The sequence below is a fragment of the Ahaetulla prasina genome, chromosome 4 (assembly GCF_028640845.1).
Source record: "Ahaetulla prasina isolate Xishuangbanna chromosome 4, ASM2864084v1, whole genome shotgun sequence".
NCBI lineage: Eukaryota > Metazoa > Chordata > Lepidosauria > Squamata > Colubridae > Ahaetulla > Ahaetulla prasina.
Window position 1 is genome coordinate 65,826,270 of NC_080542.1, and position 21,954 is coordinate 65,848,223.

General features: G+C 35.0%; 1 protein-coding gene across 9 annotated transcripts in view; it reads left to right on the forward strand.

Moving 5' to 3' along the window:
* TPK1 (thiamin pyrophosphokinase 1) overlaps positions 1 to 21,954 on the forward strand; it is a 465,917-nt gene that overhangs the window by 313,665 nt on the left and 130,298 nt on the right. For all 9 annotated transcript variants that reach the window (XM_058179856.1, XM_058179862.1, XM_058179855.1 and 6 more), the window contains one exon: positions 8,468 to 8,540. In XM_058179856.1, coding sequence (XP_058035839.1) covers positions 8,468 to 8,540 — 73 coding nt within the window. The remainder of the gene's footprint in view (positions 1 to 8,467; positions 8,541 to 21,954) is intronic.

The following is a 21,954-nucleotide window of genomic DNA, read 5'->3' on the forward strand; positions in this document are numbered from 1 at the left end:
ACATTGATTTGATCTATAAATAGAAATTCTATGTTTCTAAAACTCTTGTGCATGTTGATTTGTCAGGATGAACTAGGAAGTTGATAAAATCAAGCTTGGTTAGTACTTGAATAGAAAGCTTCCTGGGAATATCAATGTTAAAAGAAAGAGAAAATAATAAACCATTTTCCTGTTGTTGCCAAAGAAATTGTGTAACATGTCCACAAAGTTTCCAGGAGTGGAGCTCAACTTAAAGAAGAATTTGCTTACTTTACTTTCTGCATGCTTCAGCCTGTTTCTGAAAGCATCTCTACAATGCTATCTATAGAACATGCAATGTATCATTGTAAATGCTAATTGTGGGGAGAATAGATTGCACAAGCCATACCAGTATTCATAAAATTTATAAGTTGAAGTAAAATACCAAGTAAGATGATTAAAGTAAATTAAATATCTTAACACAACAGTTCTTGTGTTGTTTACTGCAAGATGAAATATATTTAAGAGAGATGTTATTATAGGTTTAAAACAGAATAAAATGCCCACGGGTCTTTTTTGTTTGTTTGCTAGCATTATGAATCTCAGACATGATGGGTCATTAACTTTTAGGGATACTTTTTACTAGCAATGAGAAAGAACTAAAACCAAAATAAGAAAAGATTAGTAATATCCACCAGAGGTGGAGGCTTCTCTCTCATTCTCTGAAAGAAAAATCAGAGCATTATTTTTTAGACATGAAATGCAGTGTTTTGGCCTCTTAACTAGCAGCTTCTTCTGTTTCTCAAAACAATCATAGCTGAAGGTTGTGTTGCATTTTGCAGCAACTTTCCGGAGATTTGACAAATTGTCAATGAGAATATCTTTGAGAACATTTCTACACTTACATTCCTCTTTGAATCCTGACCTTCAACTGGCATTGCTTTGAAGCAGTAGTCCCAATGATAATCCAATTATCCCCACTAAGATGATAAATAGTGCTTAAAGAAAAAAAAATCATAATTTAGAAAATAAAATATTTCATCTCCATTAAGATGGAGCTTATATTCTTATTTGAATGACTAATTTATAAAATATAGTATTCAGTGATATCTCAGTACTCATCATGAATTGGTTCTAGGAGGTGTGATAAGGTACCAAAAATGATGAGTACCAAACAAAGAATCAAACATAAGGAATAGTGTAGTGAGTCACAAGGAAGCCAACAGTGACAAGTTCCAGCTTGTGCACTGAATGCAAAAGAAATGATGAGTACAGCAAAATGCGTTAACTACCAAATTTGATGAGTTTCAAAACAGATGAGTATCAAGGTACCACTGTAGTTAAGTAAACAGCAAACAACTGATTATCTTTTGACAGTCTAAAAAACAAAAACATCTTGATAACTGTTACCTCACAAACAGTTATTTCAGTTCTTGGCTAACCAGTTATTGCATATGGCTATTGAAAAGAGAGAGAGAAATATTAACCGATCTTCTACGTATGAGGCTTTTTAAAGCTATTGATGCATTCTCAACAGCATTTTGTGTGTTACTTTGTCTGTTACTGTTTCAGTGCATCAGGCAGATGTGTAATCATATCCAATGACAAGAAAAGCTAGATGGCAAAAGTATGTAGTTAAATAAAATACTGACACATAAGTATTGATGCTTAAAATGGTTTTTAAAGGGTTTAAATGGTTTTGGCTTTTAAAAAATCTAACTCTAAATTTCATTGTTACTGGCATATGTAATTCTCACTTAATGATTCTAATTGGCACTGGAAAATTCATCATTAAACAGCTGGTCATGAATGAAAAAAAGTTTGACCACTCCACTTAGCAAGGACAGTTCTGGCAATCCTATTTAGCACGAGGACCCAGATTGTTGGGGGCAATATGCTGACTCTAAACCGCTTAGAGAGGGTTGTAAAGCACTGTGAAGTGGTATATAAGTCTAAGTGCTATTGCTATTAAGTGAGGATAACATGGGTCACTAAATGAGAGCCTCATGTAATTGTGTCTTCCTGCAATATCCCTCCTGACTTTGTTTGTTGGATGCTAGTAGGGAAGTTTGCAAATCATGACTGCAGGACACTTTGGTGACCATAAATATGAAAAGCAATCAATTATTCAGCACCATCATCATTTTGAACAGTCACTGAATGAGTGATTGTTAAACAAGGACTACCTGCATTTTAATCCTAGTTTAATACTTAATGTCCCTATTTTAATTTCTGTTTTAGGATGGCAGATGTACATTGCGTTAATTCTTAAGTGAAAGTATGTTTGCTTTGGAACATATGAAATGCAATGATATCCATCAAATTCCATCTTGGTCTGTAATTCAGTGAAGATATGAAAAACAAGAAGAGCAATTTATATTCTGGTATTAAGGAAATAAGTTTTAGGCTTCAATATTTCAATATTTTTTCTTGTGTGTACTACCCTAATTTCTCTTTCTGGTTTCAGTTCTTTGACCCCAGTACTCTAGAAATTTCCTATACTTTTTGGTATAAAGAGCGGGTTTTGCCATTTCACAATATTCAGTGCATGGACAAAATGTCTCACAAAATTGATTACTGCTATTTTATTTTATTTTTTATTTTTTTTCCCTTCTCTTGCTACATAAATGCTGTGACTTATAAGGAAGATATGCAGATTCTGAATAAGGTCTACGCTGAAAAAACACAGCATTTCTAAAAAGTACTGCAGTACAAGTTATAATTAATATCATTAATATTTGCAAGGAAGGGCAGTACATATTTATTGTTAAACTTACAGTTTAATGCTCAGTACCAGTTGTCTCAGTGACTTGCATTAAAATAAATGAATTGAAATCAGAAATATTGGAAATTATGGAAGCCATAATTAAAAGTCTATTCAAAATGGTGTGTTATGACCTTTTAAAGAGGTCAGTTCAGCATATAATGCATGAAGCATCTTCCAAGTTTTCACAAATATTCAGCAGTTGTAGGTGAACATCCTCTTCAGTGATTTCTCCGTGGGAATTATCATATAGAGAGAAACATGGTCTCGAGGTGTGTAGTGCTTCAGAGTCATAATCAACACTTTATATTTGGATTAAAATGGTAATAGTTGCAATTTTTTTCAATAATATTATAATAAGGTAACTTGGAATTCTTGCCAAGACTAATCTTGTTACTGAGTTCTCTAATAATTAACATTTCTGAACTGTAAAGCATGTTAAAAAATACTAGTACCACAGATTATTTTCTTCCAGGAAGGAATGTTGTTGGTCTATAGCTGTATCTGAAAAGTGATTATGTTAGTTATTGTTTAAATCCCTTCTGTTTTTTCTTTTATGAACATGTGTATTCAGAAGAGAAAAATGGACCATCTTTGTTGTATATTGGCTCCTTATAACTAGTACCTATATCTTTTTGTGATTCACTTTCAATTTATGCAATTCCATGAAGTTACTTGCAGATAGATTTTTCGGGAATCCACACTTTACCTGAAGATTGTTACCTTATCCATCCCCCACCAGCAGTTTCATATTGATATTAAAAAGCATTGTTCATAAAATTGAGCCACGATACACATTATACAATGTTGAGTTTTAGAATAGAGTTGTATAGAATAGAATAGAATAGAATAGAATAGAATAGAATAGAATAGAATAGAATAGAATAGAATAGAATTCTTTACTGGCCAAGTGTGATTGGACACACAAGGAATTTGTCTTGGTGCATACGCTCTCGATGTACATAAAAGAAAAGATACATTCGTCAAGAATCATAAACTACAATACTTAATAATAGTCATAGGGAAACAGTCAATATAAATCTTAAGGATACCAGCAACAAGGTTACAGTCATGCAGTCATAAGTGGGAGGAAATGGGTGATAGGAACGATGATAAGATTAATAGTAATGCAGACTTAGTAACTAGTTTGACAATATTGAGAGAATTATATTTATTTATTTATTTATTTATTTGTCACAACAATATATATAAGCATAAGCATGAAAAACTATACTATATAAGGCATATATATAATCATAAGTATGTAATATGAAATTGGATACTATCAAAGGGAACATTAGGATAGGAACGGTAGGCATGTGGGTGCTCTTATGCACACCCCTTACAGACCTCTTAGGAACGGGGTGAGGATTTTGGGAAGAGACCATACAGTCTGGTAGTGCATTCCAGGCATTAACAACTCTGTTGCTAAAGTCATATTTTCTGCAATCGAGATTGGAGCGGTTCACATTAAGCTTAAATCTATTGTGTGCTCGTGTATTGTTGTGATTAAAGCTGAAGTAGTCTTAAACAGGAAGGACATTGTACAGATGATTCTATGAGTTAAACTCAGGTCATGTTGAAGGTGGCGGAGTTCTAAATTTTCTAAACTCAGGATTTCAAGTCTGGTGGTATAAGGTATTTTGTTGTAATCAGAGGAGTGGAGAACTCTTCTTGTAAAATATTTCTGGACACACTCAATTGTATTGATGTCAGAAATGTGGTATGGATTCCAGACAGGCGAGCTATATTCAAGAATTGGTCTAGCAAATGTTTTATATGCTATAGTAGTGTACTGTTTTTGGAGAAGAAGTTATGCAAGTTTAGGTTTACAACTCTTAAAGCCTTTTTTGTGATGTAGTTGCAGTGGGCTTTGGCACTTAGATCATTTGATATGAAAATTCCAAGGTCTTTAACAGGGTGGGGGTCAACTGCAAGGTAATGTCCATCGAGCTTGTATTTAGTGTTTAGCTTCTTTTTTCCAAAAGGTAAGACTGAGCATTTGCTGGTTGAGATTTGGAGTTGCCAAGTTTTTGACCATTCCGACACAAAGTCAAGGTCTTTTTGAAGGGTAGCTGTATTGTTGGTAGTGTTGAATAGTTTAACATCATCAGCGAAGAGAACACAATTACTTGTAATATGGTCACAGAGGTCGTTAATGTATAATATGAAGAGTGTTGATCCAAGAACACTGCCTTGGGGAACGCCGCTATTGACAGGAATAGGATTTGATAGGGCATTGCCTATTTTGACCACTTGTTGTCTGTTTGACAGGAACGCTGTTATCCAGTTGTGGAGGGGTCCGGAGATGCCATAGGATTTTAGTTTTAGGAGAAGTTTGTCATGAACCACAAAGTCAAAAGCTTTACAGAAGTCTATGTAAATTGCATCTATTGCTTTGCCCTGATCAAGATTTGTGGTCCATATGTTTTTGCAGTTAAGAAGTTGTAAATTACAGGATAAATTTTTTCTGAAACCAAATTGTTTACTTGAGAGTAGGTTGTTTCTTTCTAGGTGGAGGGTAATGGATTGGTTGATGATTGATTCCATTACTTTGCAGGTGACGCAGCATAAAGATATTGGTCTGTAATTTTCAACTAGGTTGGGGTCTCCTTTTTTGAAGACAGGAATGACCGTGGCTAGTGTCCAAAGTTTGGGAAGGTAGTTGGTCGTGAAAGCTTTTTCAAAGATTATGCTTAGGGGTTTTGCTATATCAGTGGAAAGCTTTTTTAAGAAGTATGCACATAGTCCATCAGATCCAATGGATAGAGATGGTTTCAGTTTGCATATATTTTTGTAGTGGTTTCTGAAGTTGGCTACATAGCCAGTTTTGTTTCTTCGCCAGAGGGATTTTTTTTTTTTTTGGATTGGGGCTTTTTTATTGATATGGGTAAATTGTATTTTCTGATTATGGTTTTGGTTTGTGGTATGTATAGTTTAATGACTCTATTGATTTCAAGTAGGAAAATACTGTAGTGGTCTTCAGCAGTGATACAGGATGAGAATAGATTTATTTATTTAGCAGAGTGATGGCATTTGGGAAAAAACTGTTCTTTTGTGTCTAGTTGTTCTGGTGTGCAGTGCTCTATAGCGTTGTTTTCAAGGTAGGAGTTGAAACAGTTTATGTCCAGGATGTGAGGGGTCTGTAAATATTTTCACAGCCCTCTTTGACTCATGCAGTATACAGGTCCTCAATGGAAGGCAGGTTGGTAGTAATTTTTTTTCTGCAGTTCTAATTATCCTCTGAAGTTTGTGTCTGTCTTGTTGGGTTGCTGAACCAAACTAGACAGTTATAGAGGTGCAGATGACAGATTCAATAATTCCTCTGTAAAACTGGATCAGCAGCTCCTTGGGCAATTTGAGCTTTCTGAGTTGGTGCAGAAAGAACATTCTTTGTTGTCCTTTTTTGATGACATTTTTGATGTTAGCTGTCCATTTTAGATCTTGTGATATGGTAGAACCGAGAAATGTGAAGGTCTCTACTGTTGATACTGTGTTGTCTAGTACTGTGAGAGGTGAAAGTATGGAAGGGTTTCTTCTAAAGTCTACCACCATTTCTATGGTTTTGAGTGTGTTCAGTTCCAGATTGTTTCAGTCGCACCACCAGGCTAGTCGTTCAACCTCTCGTCTTTATGCGGATTCATCATTGTCTTGAATGAAACTGATCATTGTTGTGTCATCTGCGAACTTCAGTAATTTAACAGATGGATCGTTTGAGATGCAGTAATTGGTATATATAGAGAAGAGAAGTGTAGAGAGCACACAGCCTTGTGGGGCCCCTATGCTAATTGTACAGGTATCTGGTGTGATTTTCCTTACTTTCATCTGCTGCTTCCTGTCTGTTAAGAAGCTTATGATCCATTTATAAATGTGTACAGGTACCGCTAGCTGGTTTAACTTAGTTAGAAGAGTGTCTGGAATGATGGTGTTGAATGCTGAACACTGGGAAAGAGGTTTGCCATAGCCGGTGATATTTTTAAGAGTTTTCCACATTTGCTGGGTCATTTATTGAGAACTGATTCTTTAGCTTTTCAGAGTAGCTTCTTTTTGCTGCTCTGATCTCCCTTGTTAATACTTTTCTGGCCTGATTGTACTGCATTTTATTACCTTTTCTGTAGGCTTCCTCTTTGGAATGACGTAGCTGCTTAAGTTTAGCTATGAACCAAGGTTTGTTGTTACTGTATATTCACAAGTTCCTTGTTGGTACAAATAGGTCTTCACAGAAGCTGATGTATGATGTTACAATAACTTTAACTTTGCCTCTTCACAGGTCTTCATTGATTTAATTGTTGATTTTGTGGTTTTAAGTCTTTACCTGTAAGCAGGTACAAGGTGAATCATGCAATGATCAGAGTGTCCCGCAGCTGCTCATAGTAAGGATCAATAAGCATCTTTTAGTGTTGTGTAGCAATGGTATAAAGTATTCTTGCCTCTAGTGGGACAATTGACATGCTGAAAGTATTTTGGTAGCTCTTTCCTTAAGTTTGCTTTGTTTAGATCTCACATAATAATTGCTAGTGAATCAGCTTATTTGGCTTCAGTCTCCATAATCTGGCCTGCTAGAGTTCGTAATGCCTTGATTATACAGGCTTGTGGGAGGGCATAAGCAGCAATTAGTAGAAATGAGGAGAACTCTCATGGACAGTAAAATGGTTTACAGTTGATAAGTAAAGACTAAATTTTCATCACAGGATTTAGGATATTATATCCTGAGACCAGCTGTTGTTGATATATAAGCATAAGCCTCCTCCCTTCTTTTTACCTGATGATTCTGCAATTCTGTCTGCTCTATGAATCTGAAACCCTGGAATTTGCATACTATTGTCATCAATATCATCATGTAACCTGGTTTCAATAAAGCATAGGACAGTTTCGCTGTGAAAATCAGAGTTGCATCTGTTTAAAAGGAGTATTTCATCCATCTTGTTAGCAAGTGAATGTAAATTTGTCAGGAAGATCGAAGGCAGAGCAGTTCTATTTCCCCTATTCCTTAGCTTGTTTAAAATTCCCACCCTTTTACCTCGTCTCCATTTTCTCCATTTGGTTTTCTTGGTAATCCATAGCTCTGGGGAAATTTCTTCTTCCTGTGTTAGAATCGCCTCCACGTTTGTAAAGATGGGGGGGACGTGAGATTACAGAAAGCTGCTCCTTAAAGAAACGTTGCTTAATTCTTAGCAGATGGTCTCGTAATCCATAGTGAATCGCAGAGAATAATTAAAAATAAAGAAGCTATTAGCATTTCACCGAGGCAGACTTCGGCAGCGCCATCTTGGATCAATTAAGTTTTGAAGAATAGCTGTTTCCTTCTGTCTCCAAGTGATACTACCAGAAAGCTATCTGATTAAACTATCAAGAAGAATACCATGCTTGATATTATTAAAAGCTGCTAATAGGTCAAAAGGACTAGCATTCAGGCCTTCCAAATTATATAGCAAGCCATCCAGGATAGTTTCACTGAAAATTTCATTTGGAAATCAGTTGGGTCAAGATGATCTGCTTCCTGCTTACAGTGACTATACTTCTCTTCCCAGTTATAAATCTAGCATATCTCAGCATCTATGCAAATGGTTACAACATAATGCATTCATTAGAAAATTAAATTAGAAATGTGTAGTTATTAATCTAATATTTCAATGATTTTGCACTCACTCACTATTCTATTCTGGTTCTTTATTAATATTTGATATTTCTAAATGTAATGCTTTTATTAAAAATAATTGATTGAATATTATTATTTTTCTTTAGTTTTCTGCCTGATTATATCAGTGGGGACTTTGACTCTATTTTACCTGAAGTAAAGAAATATTATATAGAAAAGGTAAGTAAATTCTGAAAAAGAGATAACAGTACTCTTTCTCTAGTAGCATAAACTCTGTTTCTTTATTGACTGAAGCACAGAGAAATTTAAATGGAGAAGACTCAAGACAGATAGATAGAAAACTATTATGAAGAGATAGAAAGGGATAAAGTTGCATTTAAAGTATTTACCTTATTTAAAGCAAAGGAAATGTAAAATGATTCATTTCTTGATTAGTAATAATTATTCAGAACTCACAGCAGAAACAGTTTTTGGACATCATGGGTTTTAATTTGGTCCAAAAGTGGCAGGATCTTAATATACCACTTAAATGCTACTCTCTTTGGCATTTAACATTGACCAGGAGCTCAGTAGCTAGTTAATACATTTATTAGGCACAATGGTGAAGACAGAGTTCAAAGTAGTATTTGGAATAGATTGCATTGAAACAACATTTTTCCTTTTATTCTTCTTACTTCACAAAATTAGAATGAGAGAAAGAGAAGGGAAATTAGAAAGTATGGAGGATGCTCAACCAAAATTCCCTGGAAATACAAAGCTGTTTCAGAAACCACCTGTCATTACCTTTGGTCAGTGGCTACTAAATCGTTGGACATCAGTTATGTATATCTGTTTAGTAGCTTTATATTGTAAATTTCAGAAATCCATCTATTCTTTAATATACCCATACATATTTCCTTAATAATATCTGTGGAAACCTCTCTTCCCTTCAGGTACTGTTGATCATAGATTTAGGTTAAAATTGAGATACACAATTTATCTTATCCATCATCTCAGGTGCTGTTCTGAGAATAAGAAATAAAAATACTTCTTTAAATCTTGTAATAAAAATAGTATTGAATTTTCTTTCATGAGAATGGAAAAGGGAACAGATTATTTAAAATCATTAACTTTTAATTAGGAAAAAAACATTACTGTTAGAAAACAGTTAATTCATTTCACATCAAATAAGCAGAAAATGATTTTTCAGACAGAATCTGCACCTCTACCTTTATTTTTCAGACTCTGAAGGTCAGCAGGAACAGAGTAGTTATTCAACCATATCAATGAAAAGTGAGAGTTTTAAAATAAGGGTGTTAAATTGTGTAAAGGCTTAACACACTTTAACTTTTTCCAACCTTCAGTTGTGTAACAATGTTAATTGCATAATATTGGCTGACTTTCTGGCAGCTTTATAAAGGTAACCATGTGTTGCTGCCACTGAGCTTATATTGTCTAAGGAACATAAATTAGATACGTTTTTTGTTACCGTCTTTTTTGGCTAATATGTTTTTCTTGTTATAAAACATATTAGACAACTAATTTATTCCCATTTATTATACTGGTTTTCCTAATCTGCTTGAACTAGTCATTACAAATAGGAAGCTTATAAGTACTGGCCACTATAGCTGAGCTTCTCACTGATTTTTTAAAACTCAAAAAAAAATTAATCAAACAGCTATTTAAAATCTATTTAAAATATATTTTATCTTAATATTGTACAAAATGTCTATAAAAGAGATAATTTAAAATCTTCTTTTTTGTAAGATGAGTATCAGACTCAAGTAGGATAAAAGCCGGTAACTTGTTAGGTTGTATTTTGGACATAGGTTAGAGCAGGGGTAGTCAACCTTTTTATATCTACCGCCCACTTTTGTATCTCTGTTAGTAGTAAAATTTTCAAACCGCTCACCAGTTCCACAGTAATGTGCCATGTATCGTCGTTTGCACATGCCTCTCGCGCATCGTAGATTGGGTTTGGGGGGGTACTGGCTACCAGCTCTGCTTGTCTGTTACAGCTGGGTAGTGTGGGAGGAGATGCGCAAGCTATTCAGCACGAGGCTCTTTTGTTTGTGGTCACACTATAGCGCCATTTAGTTTCACTTACATAACGTGAACTAAACTTATGCGCGGGCGATACAAATAGTATATTTTCAGAAATTTAAATTGTCACGGGGAATTTTATGAAAACCTAATGAAAATGTTTTTAAATAATGCTATGAATTTTTTTTAAAAAGTCAATTAAATTAAAAAAAAAGTGCTTCAGTATTGGACGAAACCACTACCACCCACCATGAAAGCTGGAACACCCACTAGTGGCAGTAGGGACTAGGTTGACTACCACTGGGTTAGAAGATAAACGTAAGTATCTGCAGTTGGGGCTAGATGGGGCAAAAGAATATAACTATGCTGCAATGAAAACAATATGTTTTCCTTAACTGTTTCAGCCACGTGGGTACAGGTAGAAGAGGTTTCAGATTGTTTTTGGATGTCATGATACACAGTTCCTCATTTTCATATCATCATTTTCTACCAGATAATTGTGGACACATAGATGCAGTCAACATTAACATTAGTAAAATTAAATTGTTCAAGCAGCTTTACAAAACAGTGATGGATTCTTAACGGGAAAAAAATGGTGGTAACAACTAAGGCTGATAAGATATCCTCAACATTTTCTGAAATCTAAATCTGTAGGGGAATTTTGATTCTCTCGGGAAATTGTTCTTATTCTTCATATTTTTCTTGTATGATTTCCCTACTGTGAATGTATGTATGTATGTACGCACATGTATGCGCCTATGCATATATGTATATACAAAGACACACACACATAATATATATAGTATATTACTCAAATTTCAAAAATAAACATTAGAAAAAGAATGTGTATATAGAATGAGCACAAACCACAAATCAGTTTGCTTCTTTTTTAGTGATGGCCCCACATCCTTTCTCTCCTCTGAGAATTATGCCACTGTATTTATTCAGACAAGTACAGAATGACTCCACTGTAAATATTGCCTTAGTGTTTTCTGTTCTTTATTTCTGTCTATATTTTTTTCTGGATTCTTTTCATTGTTTAAGAATTTGTTAATGTTTACTACTAATGGTGATGATAATAATTGAAGTAGAATATACTATATATTTATGACTAAAGTAGGAACTAACCTTTTTTATGACAGTATGTTGGTTTTAATTTGCAAAGCCTTATGCTGAACAACCTCAAGTTACCTAAGAAATATCTTATTCAAATAGATTTTTAAAAAATCAAGTACAATTTAGTGGGGAAAAATGTTTAGTGATCTGCTCGGAAAAGTTTGGAGGATGCAGAGATGCAAAAGTAGATCTTTCTGATAATGGCTCTACATTTTGGAACATTGGTCCCCTTTTCTATAGTTCTTCCAAAAAGGCCAGATGACTTCATGTCTGGAGGATTTGGGGGGGGAAAAGCTTTCAACTACCAAAAGAGTAGAGTTCCCAAGAATAATCATTTCTAATTTTTTTACTACTTCAGATTCAGTATGCAGATTTTAACACTGTGGTAGTTATTTTGTTCTGAAACACATTTTTATTTCATGGAATATGGTATTTTACTTGAACAATTTATTAATTTATTATAGTAGTTTATGTTACCCTTTCATTATAGATATTTTTTATGTTGCTATTTTATCTTACCCATTTGATTTGAATTTTGAATTGCATATTTTGTAAACATTATTATAACTATTGCAAGGCAATTAAATACAATTAAAGAGAGCTAGTTTAAGTGCAATTCTAATAACTAGAAGAATGTGAATTCTTGTCGCACCTTGGGCACAAAGCTAGCTGGATGACCTTGAGCCAGTCACTCTTTCTTAACCCTAAGAATACAAAGGGGAGAACTCTGCCAATCCTGAAGAGTACTTCCATGACATATCAATAAGTCAAGACTGACTCAATGACATAGAATAATACATTAGAATAATAACTTTATTGTCACATATACACCCACACAAAAAATATAAGATAATTAAAACAGGTTTTTTTAGATGAGCTGTTATTTTGAGCTGTGATTTTATTTTGACTTCAATCTGATAGTATATGTATTTTTATATTCTGTATTTTATAGTATTGTAGTAAAGTAAAGGTAAAGGTTTCCCTGTCCGGTCGTGTCTGATTTTAGAGTGTAGTGCTCATTTCCATTTCTTAGGCAGGGGAGCCAGAAGATCTTGGTGATGTGGCCAGCATGGCACACGGAATGCTATTAATTTCCCACCAAAATGGCACCTATTAATTTACTCCCACTTGCATGCTTTAGAACTGCTAGGTGGCCAGGAGGCTGGGGTAGAAATGGGAGCTTGCCCTATTAAATGGTGCTCGAGTCTTAAAGCCAGGCTGTCAGCTTTACAGCTAACAAGCTCAGCTCTTTAACTGCTGAGCCATTATGCACCCTAGTATTATAGTATTATATTTAAAAAAAATCAGTGGAATTTCCTGTTCTTAGCCATTTTATTATAGGCATCTGCTAAAACCAAAATATAGGCAATATAGGCAAAATATAGGCAAAAAAAAAAAATGCACAGGTACCGTACATGTGGTACCTTGCTCAATAGTAGTACCTGTGAGAGGGATCTTGGAGTCCTAGTGGATAACCATTTAGATATGAGCCAGCAGTGTGCAGCAGCTGCTAAAAAAGCCAACACAGTTCTGGGCTGCATAAACAGAGGGATAGAATCAAGATCACGTGAAGTGTTAGTGCCACTTTATAATGCCTTGGTAAGGCCACACTTGGAATATTGCATCCAGTTTTGGTCGCCACGATGTAAAAAAGATGTTGAGACTCTAGAAAGAGTGCAGAGAAGAGCAACAAAGATGATTAGGGGACTGGAGGCTAAAACATATGAAGAACGGTTGCAGGAACTGGGTATGTCTAGTTTAATAAAAAGAAGGACTAGGGGAGACATGATAGCAGTGTTCCAATATCTCAGGGGTTGCCACAAAGAAGAGGGAGTCGGGCTGTTCTCCAAAGCACCTGAGGGTAGAACAAGAAGCAATGGGTGGAAACTGATCAAGGAAAGAAGCAACTTAGAACTAAGGAGAAATTTTCTGACAGTTAGAAGAATTAATAAGTGGAAAGACTTGCCTGCAGAAGTTGTGAATGCTCCAACACTGGAAATTTTCAAGAAAATGTTGGATAACCATTTGACTGAGATGGTGTAGGGTTTCCTGCCTGGGCAGGGGGTTGGACTAGAAGGCCTCCAAGGTACTTTCCAACTCTGTTGTTATATGTTATATGTTATAGAGCGACATATATATTCAACTGCCCCTGTAATTGAAATGAAGAAAATGTTACTATTCAAGTTATCCAACATGATAGTCCTTATACAATCATGGCAAAGCTATATCTAAATATTATTCATGCAATTATGTCCAAGTCTATTTGCATATATTTTTGAACAATAATTTCATTTTTGAGCATGAAAAATAATTTTCTATAAGAGAACCAGAACTGATAGCAGTCTATTGTACAAACAGATGACAACTGTTCATAATCTTTCTCTCTCCTTCCCCTCCCCCACCTTAGAAATATGAAATAAATATGATTTGGGTAAAATTTTGAATTATTTCATTTCAAACTGCAAGCAGAAGAACTATATAATAAAGAAATTTATCCATTTAGGAGTTTAAAGGAAGGGAGAAAGGTATTTGTTAATTCATGTATTCACATGTTTCACTAATTCATGTCTTTACATAAAAGAATTTTTAGAGATATTAGGAATTGGGATCTGGAATATTTAGAAGCAGAACCAAGATCTCTCTTCTTTCTTATATCTCCAGATATTAATGAGTTAACTACATATAATGGAGATAATGATGGAAATAGTGTTTTCAGTTTCTCAAATCAAATCTGAGACTTTGATATTGTAATTCTTTTATATGTTTTAAAAAGAAATTATACAGTTAAATGACTGAATTTGATTTAACTTTTAGGCATACAAGCCATTTGGCTTAATGGAATTGGCAGAAGAGAATTATCCCATTTTTATTGGATCATCATATTGCAAACAGTAAAGAAGTTACAAATTATTGAGGAATACTGCACACCATAGACTTACACACTTGAATCTCACCAAATAGATTTTTCAGAGGAATCAAATGTAAAATCATTAATTTTGCAAGAGAGATTAAAAATGTAAAAATAACCTTGAAATTTGAATTTTCATGATCCATACCTGCTTTTTGAAAATATTAATTAAAAAAAGGTGATTAATAGAGGCTTCACATGCATTGGAGGAATTGTATGCAGGTTTGATACAAGAAATATATGGAATTTTGAGTGATGCAAATAGAATTATGTGACTATAACAAATTATTATTATTATTATTATTATTATTATTATTATTATTATTATTATTATTTCTTTTATTCATTAGACATGAAACTCAGTCATCTTTAAATGTTCAGAGAACTGAGTTTCATGTTTAATAAATAAAAGAAATAACAATAATAATAATAAATCAAATCTTTATTGTCAAAGCACAACATGTGTACAATGAAATTGAATGAGCCTCCCTTGGTGCAGCCCCCCCCCAACACAAAATACGCTTCAATAACTCAATAAATGAAAGAAATACAATTCCTAAACCCAAATAAGTAATAACTAACACACATTCCCATATACCTATATGTATGTAACATTATATTACATCTGTATGAACATATTGCACATTGCGCTGGCCCTGTAATCTATCATATTAAACCTATTAGCAGTGTTATGTTGTGTTCAGAAGTCTGTCAGCCCACGGATAAAAGCTATTTTTCAGCCTGTTTGTTGGGCTGGCTGTGCTTCTATATATCCTTCCCTATGGTAGAAGTCAGGGGTAAAATACTCCAGGATCGGACGGGATCGCGCGATCCGGTAGCGATGGCGGCTGCTGGTTTGGAGGACCAGTAGCAAAAATCCCTGGCCCCATCCCCCTGCCTCTGCTGAGCCGCACCATCAGCAGAGGGTTTTTTTTTTTTTACTTTTAAAAGCCGGTTTTGCTTCAGCCAAAACCTGGCTTTAAAAGTAAAAAAAAAGCCTTTGAGGATCCCGCCCCTCAGCTGAGATCGGCAGCCTTTAAACTTAAAAATTAAAATTAAAGGCTACTCTGGGGATGTCACCTGAGTTCCTCATCAGCAGAACCTTAAAAAACATGTTTTCTGTAGAAAACATGTAGAAAAACTCCTTTTAAAAGAGTCTTAAGACACTTACCTGATTACTGATCGACCTCATGGCTTTTCTCACAGCCGGAAAGCCCCAGTTTCACTTTTAGCACTAGGCTGAACTAATCTAAACTTAGCTAATCTATTTCACCATTGAGTGATTAATGCTGTCTGGCTGAGGAACTCTGGGAATTGAAGTCCAAAACAAAACAAAACAAAACAAAACAAAACAAAAAAATAAAATAAAATAAAATAAAATAAAATAAATAAAATAAAATAAAATAAAATAAAATAAAATATAATAAAATAAAATAAAATAAAATAAAATAATAAAATAAAATAAAATAAAATAAAATAAAATAAAATAATAAAATAAAATAAAATAAATAAAATAAAATAAAATAAAATAATAAAATAATAAAATATTTGTGCAGTTTTCTGAGATTTGGTGTGCTTCTGTAGTGTTTCACTCTAACTACACAAACACACAAAATCTCAGAAAGCTGTATGTGGTATTTTGTGTGTGTGTGTGTGTGTGTCAGTTGTGTGTGTGTAAAGTGTGAAAGTTGGTTTTTGAGCTTTTTGTGGCTGTGTGAAGTGCAGCTGCTTTTACATTGTGTGTGAGTCAGTTGTGTTGTGTTGTGTGTGTGTAAAGTGTGAAAGTTGGTGTTTGGTACCTCTTATTGTTTTTTTATACTTTATTTATTATTTTTATTATTTATTGTTATTGGCCACGCTCACCCAGTCATCTGACCACTAAGCCACGCCCACAAATTAAGCCATGCCCACAGAACCGGTAGGGAAAATTTTTAGATTTCACCCCTGGTAGGAGTGTAAAGAAGTGCTGACCAGGATATGAATCATCCCTGAGGATTTTCCTCACACTGTTGAGACAGCGGGTCCTGGCAATTTCGTCCAGTGGTGTCAGGGGACAGCCCATCATTTTTGTGCTGTGCTCATCACCCTCTGTAATGCCTTTCTGTCCGTGGCTGTCAAGCCAGCATACCATACCATAACACTATATGTAAGGCTTTCTATCGTAGTCCGATAAAAGGAAGTCATCAGTTGTTGTTCCACCTGATTTTTCCACAATACCTTAAGGAAATGGAGTCTCTGTTGATTGTGTTATTTTTCCAGGTGAGATCTTGGCTAAGGTGGACTCCCAGAACATTAGAACAGATCTTTGACTTACTATCAGCTATATTCTGAAGAAACAATTAAAGCAAGAAAATAAGTAAAGCAATTACTGGTTGAGGTTCTTAAGAAACCAAATAAACTATATTTAGTTTATTTAATTATTTACATATCTTATAGCTTTTGAGTTTAGATCAATGTAGTGAAAATACCAACCTGAAAACCATGAAAATGGCAGTTTTAATCCCAAGTTATTAAAAAGATAATAATTCTTTTTACAGAGTTTTTACAGTAAATACAATAATTTACAGAGTTGTTTAAAGGAAATAGAAGGTGATATAGATCAAATCCCACCCCAATCATTGCTAAAAAGTTTCCTCTTGAAGAATTCCTGTGAGATGGATTTAAACCAATATAATTTTTAAAAAATGTCCTGATAATTATTTTATAATCTGAAAATTAATTCCCCTACTTCAAAAAAATACCCTCTAAGTTTTATGTTAGCCTTTTATGTGCCTGCAACATTAAGGAGTATCTTCTGGCAAATGTATTGTAATCTTCATTGTTATCTGTTTCATTGTTATCTGTTCCATGTTGATGGAATTATGTATATGAACATGATTACTGTCAATTGGTAAATAAATGACTTTTAAAAAGAATGACATTTTTCTGGAACAAGGAAAATGTTTAGAAAGTTAGATACCGATTTACATTTTAAATTCTTAACTTTGATTCCTCAAGTCCTTTTTATGTGAAAAAGCTAAATAAATATTTTTCAAATAAGTTCTACTATTACTGAATCAAGAATTAAAAATAGCTTTAAGTTATGAATCTAAGCAACTCTTTAGATTCTTTAGACTCTTTAGATGCAGTTATATTATTCATTTTATTATATTATTTCTTTATTGTTAAATATTATTTGTAGACATGGATGAGGAAAAATGGTGCATTTTTCAGTAGATATTTGAGTTACAAGTGACAGTGATAATAAGTAAATGTGTTAGAGCAAGAAGCAATAGGCAGAATGCAAACAGATCTCAAGATCCATAAAACCATCTAAGTCCAGGTAAATAGGCCCATTTATCTTCTCTGAGTTTACCTAGTTGCTGATATAAATAATCATCTTAATACATGGAGGCTAGCACCCCACCACTGGTTTACAATTCCTTACCTATAGAGTACTATTATCTAAATTAATGTATGGTGCCAAAAACCTCCAATTTGTTTTGTTGGATTTCTCATTTGTGGCAGTCAGATCAGGAATAATATAATATGGAATACAAAAGAATGATTAAATCAATCAGAAATATTAACTGGAAATACAGTGAGGATGATATTAATATCAGTTATAATAGGAATATGTTATAATTTAGGGATAAACACTACTAAAAACTTTGGACATTATATGCAATATTTTGTGTTATTGCTATCATAAAAGATGTATTTTAAACGGTTCTTAAATTGTAGAAACAGTTGCTTACCACACATTCTCAATCACAAGTAATAGCTACTGGGAACATCACACATTTTGCTTCATTTAATAAACACATTAGTATAAAGTTTGCTGAAATGTCAGTGTTTCTCTGCTTAACCTTCACTCCTCTGTCACCTCAAATTAATGGAATTAAGCTCCCTGTGAATCTGTCAACATGCTTTTATTCAAATGTCAGCAAGTTTACGTAAAGATTATACAGTAGTTCCTTTTAGTCCATAATCATTTGACAAGAGGATAAATGGTATCAATTTGATTTCTCTTGATTTCTGATTATCTTTCCTGAATAATAGGTGAAAGTATCAGCCTGAGAAAATAAAACTGCTTAAGAATGAAAATTAATGGAATGTTAATTACTTGTAGAGATAATATAGTATATTATACATTTACTTTGCATTCATAGGAAGTTTTTATGGATGTAGATATTGGAAGAAGTTTAGAAGTACTTATGAAGAAAGCTTCTGTTGTAACAATACTCCAAGGAATAGTTATGTAATTCAATTGCAATATAAACAAGTGTTTGTAACATCTTAAATATTGTCAGGTTTACAAATTTTAAAAGTCTGATTTAGCAAGCGCTTGACAAGCTCAGTCTCCTAGGATTTCCCTCCATGTATTTATTATCTGTGAGCAAACAGGGGTCACATTTCTGTTCAACATACTGTAGAATATCAAATGGATGATGGTTATACCACTTAGCTTCCCATGGCAGACAACCAGAGATACATTATAGCACCAGTTATGTAGCTTACACACCCCAAACAGAAAAGGGGCTTTTATCTTAGTCTGGTATAATGCTCGGTCTTTAACTCTTATGGCTGGAAAGAACAAAAAGCTACAATATCCATTAAAAGTTGGCTCTTGTGAGGATAGGTAGAAAATATTGAACATGTTCTTCTTTATTGCTACATAGAATCTTGAATTCGTCTAATTATCCCATGTGACCAACAAACTGGATACAATAATCAACAGTGTAAGCAATTTCTACTTTCTGATATCAAATAACGTGAGGTTGCCAGTTTTTGTATGGAGGCATGCAACATCAGGCAAAGAGTAATGAAGAGCAATTGAACCTATCTGAGTAAAAATGTATAGTTTCCATGTTCAGTTATATCTGATTCTAGGTCCCAGTGCTCCTCTCTGTTTTTTGGTTGAGGGAGCCAGCATTGTCCAAAGATGTTTTCTGTGGTCATGTGGCCAGCATGGCTCTATGCCAAAGGCAGACAGAACACTATTGCATTCCCACCGAAATGGTACCTATTATTATTATTATTAGTGGTACCTAATATTATTAATATTAACTTACATTTGCCTGCTTTCAGGCTGCTAGTGGGCAAGAGCTTGGGCAGGAACAGGTGTTCGCCCATTGCACGATGCTTGGGTCTTGTTGTGTCTTGTCCGCTCTCACCGCAGCCGGGGTCTGCTTATCTGCTCCCGAACACGGAGGAATGTATGCCTCCCGGCCCCAGTTCTGGCTCCATGCCCAGACAAGCTGCAGAGGAGGGGGCACCTCCCAGTCCCAGCCCTGGCTCCATGCCCAAGCAGGCTGCAGAGGAGGGAGCATCCCCCGGCCCCAGCCCTGGCTCCATGCCCAGGCAAACGGAGCAGCTAGACCCCTCCCCCTCCTCCACAGCATGTGAGCCTGAGGAAAGTTTACTTCCAACAACAGCTGATTGGAGTGACCCTCGCATCAGAAGATTGGATAGGCGGAGGCAACAGAAGGAAGGGAGGGGCAGGCCTTAATGAGTGCTGAGTCATGGAGCCACACCCCATGGCCTATATAAAGGATCTGCTTTCTGGCAGTCTCTGAGTCAGGCAAAGTCGAACTTATCTTGCTGAAGTCACTTACTGGTCTCCTGCCTGCTCTGAGGACTTTGCTAGGACTTTGGGCAGAGCTGCAGAGGCAAGCCTGATTCGGATTTCCCTGACCCGGCCGTCAGTGGAGGAGTGGGACACGACAGGTCTTTAATCTGGGCTGTCAGCTTTCCTGCCTGAGTATGGATAGCCAAAAATGGCTTGGTCTCAACATTTACCATAGGTTTTGGGTGTACATGCCATGTCATTATTGTACTAAATTTTTCTCAGGTTTGACAGGGCTGTGAAGGAGAAGTTATCATTCTTACACCCTTTTGGAGAATTTTATGGTGTTTTTTTTTAATATACATGTGTACATGTACATCAGGGGTGAAATGCTCCCGATTCGGACCAGATTGCGCAATCCGGTAGCAATGGGAGCAGGTAGTTTGGAGAACCAGTAGCAAAAATCCATCCCCCCCACTGCCCACGCCTGGCTGTTCCTCTTTCCTGTCCCTGAAGCGCTCCGTGGTGATATAGCTGCAAACGGCCTTAAATGACTGCCACGGCACTTCAAAGGGCCGCACTACAGCTGATCAGTGCTATAGGCAGCTAGTAGACTGGTGCCTCTATTTTTAAAGAAGGTAGATCAGTGCCTGCCAAAAAAAGGCACTTGGTAGACCGGTGCCTCTCAGTAAAACGCAATTGGTAGACTGGAGCCTCTATTTTTAAAGAAGGTAGACGAGTGCCTCTCAGTAAAACGCAACTGGTAGACTGGGGCCTCTATTTTTAAAGAAGGTAGACCGGTGCCTCCCAAGTTTTGTATACTTTATTATTTTTATTATTTATTATTATTGACCATGCCCATTCAGTCACCTGACCACCAAGCCACACCCACCAATTAAGCCATGTCCACAGAACCGATAGGGAAAATTTTTAGATTTCACCCCTGATGTACATATATTTGTTTACATTTGTACCTTAAACTGCTATTTCAAAGTTTATACTATCTAGATTTCTAATTTTAATTTCTTTGTTGCATGTGTTTTACCTAAGCAGCCTCTTAGCATATTTTGATTTAAAGTTGTCTTTTAGCCAAGCTTTTTGTCTGTATGTTTTCTTAACCTTGCTGATATTGTTTGGTTTTCTTAACCTTGCTGATATTGTGGATGTTTTATTGTACTGGTTACTGACAACAATAAAGTTAAGCTATATAAAATATCAAATGTTTGTACTATCACCAACATTATACATTACTATAGTCTTTTTTCCTGCATTTCCTTTCCTTTAACTTTACATGTTATAACTATCCCAGTTCCCAGACTTATAAACATGTATGTATATGTATGCCCACACAATCAGGACAAGGTTTATGTTTCCAGTGAATTGAATGTAGTATATGGAAAAGTTATAGAATAGAGTACTTGGTTAATCCTAATTATCAGTAAATGATCTTTTCATATTGCTGATCCTACAAGCCATTCTCAGTAAAATGTGATATTTCTTCTAACAATGATCTCTTCATTATAATTCTGTGGTTACTTTAGAATAACTGATATGATTCAAAAATTCATAGAAAGCTACCCTAATATGGAAATTGCATACAGCTATTTCTTCACTTATAACAACAGTTAGGACCTTCTGTCTTAACTGAACTTCTGTCGCTAAACAACTATGTGGTTAAATGAAGCACACCCATTTTTATGAGCTTTAACCATGGTGGTTAAGCGAACCATATAATTGTTAAGCAAATCCAGTTTCCCTCATTGTCTTTGTTTATTGGAAGTTTCCCAGGAAGGTCTCACAAATGACAATAATCTGACCTCAGACTGCAACTGTCATAAATACATTCCAATTGCCAAGTGCTCAAATTTTTATCACAAATCTATGGGGAATCCGTGATGGTGAAAGAACTGGTTCCTAGTCACTTTTTCAGCATAACTTTGAACAGCTGTTAAAAAAAAAGTCATAAATTGAGGACTACCTGTCCAGAATTGTATATATTAAAGAAAATTGCATATGAACAGCATAAACAATTATATAGA